Source organism: Etheostoma spectabile, chromosome 24 (genome assembly GCF_008692095.1).
Source record: "Etheostoma spectabile isolate EspeVRDwgs_2016 chromosome 24, UIUC_Espe_1.0, whole genome shotgun sequence".
In the NCBI taxonomy this organism is placed as follows: domain Eukaryota; kingdom Metazoa; phylum Chordata; class Actinopteri; order Perciformes; family Percidae; genus Etheostoma; species Etheostoma spectabile.
In genome coordinates, this window is record NC_045756.1 from 7,238,235 (window position 1) to 7,251,778 (window position 13,544).

General features: G+C 43.2%; 2 protein-coding genes and 1 long non-coding RNA gene across 3 annotated transcripts in view; 2 read left to right on the plus strand and 1 right to left on the minus strand.

Moving 5' to 3' along the window:
• LOC116674034 (gastrula zinc finger protein XlCGF57.1) overlaps positions 1-4,134 on the minus strand; it is a 138,681-nt gene extending 134,547 nt beyond the window's left edge. Inside the window, exon 1 of the mRNA XM_032506526.1 lies at positions 4,093-4,134. Within this exon, the coding sequence (XP_032362417.1) occupies positions 4,093-4,132 (40 nt within the window). The 5' untranslated portion in view covers positions 4,133-4,134. The remainder of the gene's footprint in view (positions 1-4,092) is intronic.
• Positions 1-7,447, plus strand: part of LOC116674081 (uncharacterized) — a 12,682-nt gene extending 5,235 nt beyond the window's left edge. Inside the window, exon 2 of the long non-coding RNA XR_004327956.1 lies at positions 7,401-7,447. This is a non-coding gene — a long non-coding RNA (uncharacterized LOC116674081). The remainder of the gene's footprint in view (positions 1-7,400) is intronic.
• Positions 7,448-8,006: 559 nt separating this feature from the next.
• LOC116674254 (zinc finger protein 271) lies at positions 8,007-13,320 on the plus strand. Its single transcript, XM_032506855.1, has 2 exons — positions 8,007-8,219; positions 10,808-13,320. Exons 1-2 carry the CDS (start codon positions 8,159-8,161, stop codon positions 13,318-13,320), a joined length of 2,574 nt encoding a protein of 857 aa, XP_032362746.1. The 5' UTR covers positions 8,007-8,158.
• Positions 13,321-13,544: the final 224 nt, after the last annotated feature.

Consider the following 13,544-nt stretch of genomic DNA (forward strand, 5'->3'; position numbering starts at 1 on the left):
CGCCGCACTACTTCGGCTGTTCTTTCTTCGCGTGCGTGGAGGGAGACTATCCCGCGAGACACTGTGTTTTTGATCTGAAAATGCCAAAGAATCTCCTGCCGCAGACACCGCAGCTGAGAACGGCTTCACCCCGTGTGGTGCTCACCATGTGTTACTTCACAGCTCCTGTTCTAAACGTCTTACAACAAACTGAGCAACTGAACGGTTTCTCTCCTGAGTGAGTTTCAAGTGGTAGTCCAGGCCTGCTTGTGAGAAAACATTTACCACACAGAGAGCAACTAAACGTTTCTCTCCTGTGGTGATTTCTCGTGTGTTTATTCAGGTTTCCCTGTGTTTAAATGTTTTCAACACACAGAGCACCGAAATGGGTTACTCCAGGATCCTTCCAGTCTTTTCAGTGTCAGAGTTCAGAAGAGTCTCCTGCATTGTCTTCATTATCCGATTGTAAACTTTCTCTAGATCCGAGTTCCTGGCGGTTCGATCCTCCCGGGTCCTCTCATCAGCCGTTGTTTTACTGTTCATTGTATTTGACGAAGCTGTGAGGACTGACGCCCCACATTTATGCCTTTTGACTGTTCGGGCCAGGCAAATTTTTGAGACAAACGATGCAACTGAAAAGTTTCTCTCCTGTGTGGACTCGCTGTGCTTTTTCAGATTTCCCCTTCCACGGAAAGCCTTCCCACACACTGAGCAGCTGAAAGTTTCACTCCTGCATGGATGTTCATGTGTTCCTTCAGAGTTCCGCTCTGTGTAAATGACTTCACACAGAATGAGCAACTGAAAGGTTTTTCTCCTGTATGAGTTTATCATGTGTGTCTTCAGGTTCCGCTTCCACTGAAGGTTTACCACATACTGAGCAGCTAAAGGGTTTCTCTCCTGTGTGGTTCTCATGTGTCTCTTCAGATGGGACTTTGTTACAAAGGTTTTCTCACATTCAGGCACTGAAATGGTTTCTCACCTGTGTGAAGTCTTGTGTGGGCCTTCAATGTCCAATGATGCAAATGTTTTCCCACAATCAGAGCAACTAAAGGTTTCTCCCCTGTATGCGATCTCATGTGTATCTTCAGTGCTCTTGGTGGCAAATCTTTTCCCACACTCAGAGCAGCTAAGTGTTTTTTTACCAGCATTACATCTCGAGGCATTTTTCAGAGAGTTTAAACCTGACTGAAGATCTCTGGTCTCTTTCCAATCTGCACTGTCATCTGTCTCGGGTTCAGAGGAGTCCCTCGGCCTGTCATCAGTATCTGTGTATTGGATCTGAGTTCATGGCTAGTTCTGGTCCTCCGCAGTCCTCATCGCTCCGCTTCTGTTTCCATCTGTTCAGTTTTTCTTTGATGAAGCTGTGAGAACTGAGGTTCTCTTCATCATCTCATTCTTCACATGGACATTCACAGGAGGGAATGGGAACTTGGTGATATCCGCCTCCTCCAGCCCTTGAAGCTGCTCTCCCTCCTGACTTATCCAGAGTTCTTCCTGTTCCTCTTAAGTGTGTGGGGGGGCTGGCTTCTCCTGGTCCACCTGGAGCTCCACTCCTGCTGCCCAGGGGGAACCTCTTCTTTAACCACCAACAGCTGCTGGACGTCTGCAGAAAACGCATATTTGGGAAACACAAATTTCTGTTTTAAGTTGAGCTTAAAAATCAGCACGCTTTGGCAAAATGACAAGTATGTCATACTTTATATTTCATCATCTTGCCACTCATTTTTGTCCCCTACTAAATGCTAAAAAAAAAAACACCCACCAAAAAGTACGAATGGCGTGCTGTTTTATGTAAATCACAAAAAAACTATGCTAAATTCCCCTTCGATTTAATGGGAAATCGTGGGGGGTTGACTTAACGAGCTTGAATCATGACACGCAATTTAAATACTACAGACAACATACAATGGAACAAGAAATAACAATCACATGGGATATACACATGTAGGAAGGGATATATTTAACAACGCCATCTTTACGTTCATTCTGGCCCTCATAACCCCTGACATAGGACTAAATTAGTACATTGCACAATGATATGGTATAGGGCCTAGGCCCAATATGTTGGAATACTAGTTGTACCATCAAATAGGATGAGAAATAGTATGTGTTTTATTACAATTCTATAAAACAATATTGAATAGGGTCATAAAATACAGTAGGTGCTAATAGTGAAGTGAAAAGCCACAAGTCCAAATTAATTACGTCATATTATACCAAATTTATTGTGCCATGATGACTAGATTGTATGTGATGTCATCATTAACATTGTACACACTAAAAATATGCCTCATGTATGTGAATAGACGTGAATAATACTATATATTTATATAATGGGAGGGTGGGGTTAGGAGGGGTTGCTGTTCGACAGTGAATTCATCTAATTCAGTTGTCCACAAGTTTTTTGCCAATAACTTTAGCTGTCATAAACTGTCATATTTCACGGTTACAAGTTACAAGTAGCCCTGTGTTTAGTTGTTTGCCATGACGTCCTGTCACAGTCCAGTTGCTCGGGGAGACAGAGCGGGTGACGGTAGAGCACGCGCTCTGCAGAGTCGTGTAATACAACAATTCATGAGTTTTCATTAACGCTGAGTGAGCGGCGGTGCCCGACGCTACACGTACATAACGGAAACCAGTTGTGCGTCTGCCCTATTTGTGTTGTTTGTTGTGTGGTAGGTGCGCAGGCGTGTGTTGATTAGGGGGTCGCCTTGACGGCAAAGTGCCGCGGGAAACCCTGCGATTTGTAGGCCCAGGACGTCTCTGCAGTACGACACAACTAAACAGGCTCTTGGTGGGTGGTGTCTGACGGGGCCGTGGGGGGTGTGATACACAGTGGCAATAACAATCACAACAAGGACCTCAAACTTAATCGCAATTTATTATTATACGGCAAAATACATTTCCATCCGTGTTCATTGCATAAGCCTATATCGATAGAGAAAATCCGATGAAACCAAACGTCTTTGAGTCTGATTGATGTTCATGAAATTCCATCAAATTTTACTGTTTACACGAGCAATTTTCATTCAATGTCACTTAATTCAGATAAAAATGTTTGGAAACATAGCTAGTGACAAAAAAGGGTAGTGGTTCATGTTACACGGAAACTGCAGGGCTTACAGTATAATAATGTATTCTTTATTAATCCAACAAGGGGAAATAAATGAATACAATTTGTGCTGTATTTTATATGGCGCTTTTCTAGTCTTACAACTATTTGGATCAAATGTTTCACACACATTCACACGCTGCCATTGTCAGGGCGGGGATTGAACCAGAAACCTTCTGCTCTACCACTGAGCCACAGCCCCCCAGCTCACACTCTGATGTTATCACAACATAATAGTTGCTGTATTTAATACACACAAGACTGAATTACACACTCATGCTCTACACAGGCTCTAATGGACCTGCACCATTGCTGCCTGCTAAGACCACCTTGGTGGTGCATCTCTCTAGCTCCGTCCACCACTTACTTAGTCCGTATGTGGACTTGAACCAGCGACCCTCCGTTCCCACCTACACCCTACTGACTGAGCTACTGCCTCAAAAACCTGCTGTGATGCTTGGAGTATATATTGTCTCTACCTCAAAGATATAAACATGCTTCACTGGGCCTGTGTGTTTGTATAAAGGTTTTAAAAGATACAAAAAAATTGAAACTAGTTGCGATGCTTCGTCACTCCCCAATGTAAGTTGAGTGCGAGATTGGTTGCGCATCGTCACTTTACGACAAGTAGCATCAGGAGAGACTTCTGAATGTCAATTTAGTAACGTGAACCTGCTAACCAAGTGGTTCACTGCTAGCTACCAGTTAGCATCAAACCAAACAAAGGCTGTCAGTGAATGGCGTTTTGAGCTAACGTTAGACACCAACACCCATAGATAGCTAAAACGTTTTTGAAATGATCCTTCTGTTATTTGTTTGCAAGAGACACTTTATTTATGATTTCACAAATTTCAGTATGACACGTTATGCCGTAAACCGTTTAAATCTGAGCATGCGCGACTCAAATCTGCACTCGACTCACATCGGGGAGTGACAAGCAGGCTGAGAACGGTTTAGCATACTTACTAGCCTCATTAGCAGTGCGTAGAAAGACAACAAACCTCCTCGCAGCTTCGTTTCCGGTTTTAAAACCCCCTCCATGGTTCCGGTGTGGGTCCATGTCTGTAGCAAACTAACTCCTCGGGGTTTCTGCCGTTTTAGGATCGAGCTAACGGCTTCTCTCCGCCGACTGTCCCGTCTTTAGTCGGTAAAATATGAACGGTGGTCGTCTTCTTCTTCTGCTTGTAGAATTCCGGCAGTGTTCTTCTTCTTCTGTCCATTCCCGCCTTCTAGGACAGTGTTGATGCATTGCTGCGCCCGCTGGTGATGAGGACAGTCTACATTAAAGCTCTCCTGACCTTTATTTTTCTTAAACAGCTCCGTGGATTTGACCAGGAAAAATGCTGAAAATATTTCAAATTATGAAATGTGTATACCATTTTCAACTTTAACAGTTAAATTTAAAAAGTGCATAAATTCTTATTAGATGAATACATTGTGTAGCCTTTATAACAATGACATCCGAGATGGGTGTAAATAATACTGGTAATTAAGCATGGAGTTGGCTATACAAATGTAAAATAACTTTCAATGGATGGGAAAAATGACCAAACAGTATCTCTTTACAGAGCAGGTGTATGATCTTCACTCAGAAATTGTTCCCAATTGTGTGTCTGTTTTCATTCTGCAGCCTGTTAGTCCATACGCCAAGTTCTGCCCCATCTAGTGGCTGAAATAAAGAAGAACCAGCTTTCTTCTCCCTTTCTCCGCGTTTCACTTGATTGTCCCTTTGTCAAAGTCCACTTGCTTCTCATTTAAACCCCTGACATGGTACTCTTTGATGCTTTTATAAAGACCTTAGTGGTCCCCTAATACTGTATCTGAAGTCTCTTTATATAACCTTAGTGGACCCCTAATACTGTATCTGAAGTCTCTTTTATATAGACCTTAGTGGTCCCCTAATACTGTATCTGAAGTCTCTTTATATAGACCTCTTTTATAGACCTTAGGGGTCCCTAATACTGTATCTGAAGTCTCTTCACAAATTCAGCCTTGGTGCAGATATACAGCCACTAGACCCCCGAAAGTAGCCCTCAGATCTGGATCTGGCCCTTAATATCCCTAATTTAAAACACTTTCAAACAATACACAATCAAACATATCACAAGTGTCATTTTAAATTGGAAGAAAAGTATCCTATGGTGGATTGCGGGTGCAGCAAAATGATTTCAACATATTTGCAATAGGCCCGTGAAACTGACCAATTGAAGACAGACGTCAAATGCCCAGTTTCGTTCGGACGTGTAGAAGATATATACTAACAGAAGAGTTTCCAGATCATTTACGCATGCCGAGGTTTGAGAAAGGTTTAAGGCGTGCCATGTCTCAGCTGTCACAACAGTGTAAACGTGTGCTCTTTCAAAGCCATTGAAGTCGGTGCATGAACAGGCTATAAGCTCCCATGTTGTCGACAGAAGCCAGTCCCCCACGGGCAACTCAGGATCCAGTAGTTGTCAATCACTTTGTCAAAGCTGTCGCAGGTTGGACCCCGATAGCAGAGCGATAGCGCCGCTCACTGCTGTCGACAACCTGTGTAGAGCACAAATATTAAAATAATGAATTGACATTATAGCCTTAGACGTAGTGTTCCACATTTTATTTGAAACAAACAATTGTCCTTTAGGTCTTTAGTTAACTTTAATCATTGGGTAGTACCAGGGATGGATAACGGCGTTACTCCGCGTAACTTTTCAGTAACGAGTATCTAATTGATACTCTCCCCATCTTATAACATCCTCCTCCTTCTCTCCATCTGTATGCAACCTCATCCATTATTATTGTTACTAACTCAACTTCTTCCCTTTCCCCGAGTCTTGTCTCTCTCGCCCCTCTCCTCCTCCTCCTATTCCCCTCCAATAAAATACTTTTAAAAGTAACTTTCCCAACACTGGTAGTAACCATGCACAGATACTGTGGTAGCAAGAATGTTAAATCTTGGCGTTGGACTTAATGTGTTTTGCAGAATTGTCCATTATTGGCTTTGTCACGTGGCGACAGGCTTTAATATTTCCCTGTGAAGATACGGTCAAGGTTGGGGGAGGCAGGTCCTTTGACTAAGTGAACCGTATCTTCACAGGGTAAATATTAAAGCCTGTCGCCACGTGACAAAGCCAATAATGGACAATTCTGCAAAACACATTAAGTCCAACGCCAATGATTTAACATTCTTGCTATCCACAGTATCTGTGCATGGTTACTACCAGTGTTGGGAAAGTTACTTTTAAAAAGTATTTTATTGCAGGAGGAAATAGGAGGAGAGAGGAGAGGGGCGAGAGAGCACAAGACTCGGGGAAAGGGAAGAAGTTGAGTTAGTAACAATAATTAATGGGATGAGGTTGCATACAGATGGAGAGAAGGAGGAGGATGTTATTATGATGGGGAGAGTAATCAATTAGATTACTCGTTACTGTAAAAGTTCCGCGGAGTAACGCCGTATTCCCATCCCTGGTTACTACCCATGATTAAAGTTAACTAAGACCTAAAGGACTTGTTTGTTTCAAATAAAATGTGGAACACTACGTCTAAGCTATAATGTCATTCATTATTTTAATATTTGTGCTCTACACAGGTTGTCGACAGCAGTGAGCGGCGCTATCGCTCTGCTATCTGGGTCCAACCTGCGACACAGCTTTGACAAAGTGATTGACAACCTGGATCCTGAGTTGCACGTGGGGACTGGCTTCTCGTCGACAACATGAGCTTATAGCATCTGTTCATGCACCGACTTCAATGGCTTTGAAAGAGCACACGTTTACACTGTGTGACAGCTGAGACATGGCACGCCTACCTTTCTCAAACCTTCGGCATGCGTAATGATCTGGAAACTCTTCTGTTAGATATATATCTTCTACACGTCCGACGAAACGTGGCATTTTACTTCTTTTCTTCAATTGGTCAGTTTCACGGGCCTATTGCAAATATGTTGAAATCATTTTGCTGCACCCGCAATCCACCATAGGATACTTTTCTTCCAATTTAAAATGACACTTGTGATATGTTTGATTGTGTATTGTTTGAAAGTGTTTTAAATTAGGGATATTAAGGGCCAGATCCAGATCTGAGGGCTATACTTTCCGGGGGCTCTAGTGGCTGTAATTCTGCACCAAGGCTGAATTTTGTGAAAGAGACTTCAGATACAGTATTAGGGACCCCTAAGGTCTATATAAAAGAGGTCTATATAAAAGAGACTTCAGATACAGTATTAGGGGACCACTAAGGTCTATATAAAAGAGACTTCAGATACAGTATTAGGGGTCCACTAAGGTCTATATAAAAGAGACTTCAGATACAGTATTAGGGGACCACTAAGGTCTTTATAAAAGCATCCAAAGAGTACCATGTCATGGGACCTTTAAATGAGAAGCTAAGTGGACTTTGACAAAGGGACAATCAAGTGAAACGCGGAGAAAGGGAGAAGAAAGCTGGTTCTTCTTTATTTCAGCCACTAGATGGAGGCAGAACTTGGCGTATGGACTAACAGGCTGCAGAATGAAAACTAGACACACAATTGGGAACAATTTCTGAGTGAAGATCATACACCTGCTCTGTAAAGAGATACTGTTTGGTCATTTTTCCCATCCATTGAAAGTTATTTTACATTTGTATAGCCAACTCCATGCTTAATTACCAGTTATTATATTACACCCATCTCGGATGTCATTGTTTATAAAGGCATACACAATGTATTCATCTAATAAGAATTTATGCACTTTTTTAAATTTAACTGTTAAAGTTGAATAATGGTTACACATTTCATAATTTGAAAAGCCTATTTTCAGCATTTTTCCTGGTCAAATCCACGGAGCTGTTTAAGAAAAATAAAGGTCCAGGAGGAGCTTTAATGTAGACTGTCCTCATCACCAGCGGGCGGCAGCAATGCATCAACACTGTCCTAGAAGGCCGGGAATGGACAGAAGAAGAAGAACACTGCCGGAATTCTACAAGCAGAAGAAGAAGACGACCACCGTTCATATTTTACCGACGTAAAGACGGGACAGTCGGCGGAGAGAAGCCGTTAGCTCGATCCTAATAACGGCAGAAACCCCGAGGAGTTAGTTTGCTACAGACATGGACCCACACCGGAACCAGCTGGAGGGGGTTTTAAAACCGGAAACGAAGCTGCGAGGAGGTTTGTTGTCTTTCTACTGCACTGCTAATGAGGCTAAGCTAACGTTAGCTAAACCGTTCTCAGCCTGCTTGTCACTCCCCGATGTGAGTCGAGTGCAGATTTGAGTCGCGCATGCTCAGATTTAAACGGTTTACGGCATAACGTGTCATACTGAAATTTGTGAAATCCATAAAATAATAGTGTTCTCATTGCAAACAATAACAGAAGATGGGAATCATTTCAAAAACGTTTTAGCTATCTATGGTTGTTTGGTTGCTAACGTTAGCTCAAAACGCCATTCAACTGACAGCCTTTGTTGTGTTTGATGCTAACTGGTAGCTAGCAGTGAACCCACTTGGTTAAGCAGGTTCACGTTTACTAAATTGACAATTCAGAAGTCTCTCCTGAATGCTACTTGTCGTAAAGTGACGCATGCGCAACTCAAATCTGCACTCAACTTACATTGGGGAGTGACGTCAAGCATCGCAACTTAGTTTCAATTTTTTTTGTAATCTTTTAAAACCTTTATACAAACACACAGGCACAGTGAAGCATGTTTATATCTTTGAGGTAGAGACAATATATACTCCAAGCATCACAGCAGGTTTTTTTGTAGGCAGTAGCTCAGTCAGTAGGGTGTAGAGTTGGGAACCGGAGGGTCGCTGGTTCAAGTCCACATACGGACTAAAGTAAGGTGGTGGACTGGTAGCTAGAGAGATGCACCACCAAGGTGCTCTTGAGCAAGGTGCAGGTCCATTAGAGCCTGTGTAGAGCATGAGTGTGTAATTCAGTCTTGTGTGTATTAAATACAGCAACTATTATGTTGTGATAACATCAGAGTGTGAGCTGGGGCGGCTGTGGCTCAGTGGTAGAGCAGAGGTTTCTGGTTCAATCCCCGGCCCTGCACATGGCAGCGTGTGAATGTGTGTGTGAAACATTTGATCCTAAATAGTTGTTAAGACTAGAAAAGCGCCATATAAAATACAGCACATAAATTGTATTCATTTATTTCCCCTTGTTGGATTAATAAAGAATACATTATTATACTGTAACGCCCTGCAGTTTCCTGCTGTAACATGAACCACTACCCTTTTTTTGTCACTAGCTATGTTTCCAAACATTTTTATCTGAATTAAGTGACATTGAATGAAAATTGCCTCGTGTAAACAGTAAAATTTGATGGAATTTCATGAACATCAATCAGACTCAAAAGACGTTTGGTTTCATCGGATTTTCTCTATCGATATACGGCTTATGCAATGAACACGGATGGAAATCGTATTTGCCGTATAAATAATAAATTGCGATTAAGTTTGAGGTCCTTGTTGTGATTGTTATTGCCACTGTGTATCACACCCCCAACTGGCCCCGTCAGACACCACCCACCAAGAGCCTGTTTAGTGTTGTCGTACTGCAGAGACGTCCTGGGCCTACAAATCGCAGGGTTTCCCGCGGCACTTTGCAGTCAAGGCGACCCCCTAATCAACACACGCCTGCCGCCTTTACTACGTCAACAACAACACAAATAGGGCAGACGCACAACTGGGTTTCCGTTATGTACGTGTAGCGTCGGCGCACCGCCGCTCAATCAGCGGTTAATGAAAACTCATGAAGTTGTAATTACACGACTCTGCAGAGCCGCGTGCTCTACCGTCACCCGCTCTGTCTCCCCGAGCAACTGGACTGTGACAGGACGTCATGGCAACCAACTAAACAACAGGGCTACTTGTAACTTGTAACCCGTGAAATATGACAGTTTATGACAGCTACAGTTTATTGGCAAATAACATTGTGGACACTGAATTAGATGAATTCACTGTCCGAACAGCAACCCCTCCTAACCCCCCACCCTCCCATTATATAAATATATAGTATTTATTCACGTCTATTCACATACAATGAGGCATATTTTTAGTTGTGTCACAATGTTAATGATGACATCACATACAATCTAGTCATCATGGCACAATAATATTTGGTATAATATGACGTAATTAATTTGGACTTGTGGCTTTTCACTTCACATATTAGCACCTACTGTATTTTATGACCCTATTCAATATTGTTTTATAGAATTGTAATAAAACCATACTATTTCTCATCCTATTTGATGGTACAACTAGTATTCCAAACATATTGGGCCTAGGCCCTATACCATATCATTGTGCAAATGTACTTAATTTAGTCCTATGTCAGGGGTTATGAGGGCCAGAATGAACGTAAAGATGGCGTTGTTAAAATATATCCCTTCCTACATGTGTATATCCCATTGTATTGTTATTTCTTGTTCCATTGTATGTTGTCTGTAGTATTTAAATTGCGTGTCATGGATTCAAGCTCTGTTAAGTCAACCCCCCCACGATTTCCCATTAAAATCGAAGGGGAAATTTAGCATAGTTTTTTTGTGATTTACATAAAACAGCACGCCATTCGTACTTTTTGTGTGGGTGTTTTTTTTTTTAGCATTTAGTAGCGGGACAAAAAATGAGGTGCAAGATGATGAAATATAAAGTATGACAAATACTTGTCATTTTGCCAAAGCGTGCTGATTTTTAAGCTCAACTTAAAACAGAAATTTGTGTTTTACCCTAAATATGCGTTTTCTGCAGACGTCCAGCAGCTGTTGGTGGTTAAAGAAGAGGTTCCCCCTGGGCAGCAGGAGTGGAGCTCCAGGATGGACCAGGAGAAGCCAGGCCCCCCCACACACGTTAAAGAGGAACAGGAAGAACTCTGGATAAGTCAGGAGGGAGAGCAGCTTCAAGGGCTGGAGGAGGCGGATATCACCAAGTTCCCATTCCCTCCTGTGAATGTCCATGTGAAGAATGAAGATGATGAAGAGAAACCTCAGTTCTCACAGCTTCATCAAAGAAAAACTGAACAGATGGAAACAGAAGCGGATGCAGAGGACTGCGGAGGACCAGAACTAGCCATAAACTCAGATCCAGATACACCAGATACTGATGACAAGGCCGGAGACTCCTCTGAACCCGAGACAGATGACAGTGCAGATTGGAAAGAGACCAGAGATCTTCAGTCAGGTTTAAACTCTCTGAAAAATGCCTCGAGATGTAATGCTGGTAAAAAAACACTTAGCTGCTCTGAGTGTGGGAAAAGATTTGCCACCAAGACGCACCTGAAGATACACATGAGATCGCATACAGGGGAGAAACCTTTTAGTTGCTCTGATTGTGGGAAAACATTTTGCATCATTGGACATTTGAAGGCCCACACAAGACTTCACACAGGTGAGAAACCATTTCAGTGCTCTGAATGTGAGAAAACCTTTGTAACAAAGTCCCATCTGAAGAGACACATGAGAACCCACACAGGAGAGAAACCCTTTAGCTGCTCAGTATGTGGTAAAACCTTCAGTGGAAGCGGAAACCTGAAGACACACATGATAACTCATACAGGAGAAAAACCTTTCAGTTGCTCATTCTGTGTGAAGTCATTTACACAGAGCGGAACTCTGAAGGAACACATGAACATCCATGCAGGAGTGAAACCTTTCAGCTGCTCAGTGTGTGGGAAGGCTTTCCGTGGAAGGGGAAATCTGAAAAAGCACAAGCGAGTCCACACAGGAGAGAAACTTTTCAGTTGCATCGTTTGTCTCAAAAAATTTGCCTGGCCCGAACAGGTCAAAAGGCATAAATGTGTTGGGCGTCAGTCCTCACAGCTTCGTCAAATACAATCTGAACAGATAAAAACAACGGCTGATGGAGAGGACCCGGGAGGATCGGAACCAGCCAGGAACTCGGATCCAGAGAAACGTTTACAACCGGATAATGAAGACAATGCAGGAGACTCTTCTGAACCTGACACTGAAAAAGACTGGAAGGATCCTGGATGTAACCCATTTCGTTGCTCTGTGTGTTCGAAAACATTTAAACACAGGGGAAACCTGAATAAACACACGAGAACTCACACAGGAGAGAAATCGTTTAGTTGCTCTCTGTGTGGTAAAATGTTTTCTCAAAAAGCAGGCCTGGACTACCACTTGAAAACTCACTCAGGAGAGAAACCGTTCAGTTGCTCAGTTTGTTGTAAGACGTTTAGGAACAAAGGAGCTGTGAAGTACCACATGGTGAAGCACACAGGGGTGAAGCCGTTCAGCTGCGGTGTCTGCGGCAGGAGATTCTTTTGGCATTTTCAGATCAAAAAACACAAGTGTCTCGGTGAGTTCTCGCAGCGAAGAAGAAAGGCCTTTAATAGCGAGAACTGTGAAAGACCAGAAGCAGCCAGCGCACCAGTTGCTAATAAAGCCACAGAACGGTCCTCTGAAAACGATGACAGTGATGACATTGGGTTTTGGAAAGAGACAAGGCAACATCAGTCAGGGTTCACTTACCAGAGATCTAAAAAGGTTCCTGTCAGAGATGGATGTAACGCTGTCAGCTCGGGTGACAAGGTTAAAACCGAAGCCAGGACTGACAAAAGTGTTGATTTTTGCAAACTGACCGGCCAACCTCAGCCATGTCTACAACATCTTAAAACTGAGCTTGTCTCTGTCAGTGATTGTGAGTATCGTGAAAGATGTGACGACAGTTGCGCTCCGCTGACACACAAGAACTCCCCAACGGATGAGCACCCATTCCGTTGCTCGTATTGTGGGAAAGGATTTGCGACGGGAGGATGTCTGACGATACACGCATCTGTCCACTCCAAAGAAAAAACACTTGGATGCATCGTTTGTGAGAAAAGGTTCACTTTCAAGTCCCAGCTCTTAAGCCACCAGTGTGTTGGGGAGATCTCCCAGCTTCATAATGCCAACCAACCGATCAGCAGCTCTCAGTGTTGTAAAGGATTTAACCATAAGCACCAGCTGCAGGTTCCCACAAGACTTCACACAGCACTGATCCACAGTAGTCCTACAGGAGAGGAACATTTTACAGAAAGAGAAAGTCTGAGCCAAGAAATGGTGGCCTATACTGGGGTACATATGGGGGTAAAGCAGGAGGACCCAGAACCCCCACACATTAAAGAAGAACAGGAGGAACTCCGGGTCAGTCAGGAGGGAGAGCAGCTTTTAGGGCTGGAGGAGGCTGATATTGCCGAGTTCCCACTTACTCCTGTCATTGTGAAGCGTGAACGTGAAGACTTTGCCGCAAATGTTGACCAATAACGGGAGCTCCCCGCGACTTCCACCAATCACAACAGTTTCCTGCGCCAGACTTTTGCCACGATGTGTGACGCTGAGAGCAACTGACCAAGCGGGTTGACGTAACACACCTACGTCAGCAAATTAATTTCCTTGTCTCGGGTGTGTGCGTGTGCGTGTGTGTGCGTGTGTGTGTGCGCGTGTGCGCGCCTGCGTGCGTGTGTGTTTACAAACCCAACATATAGTCA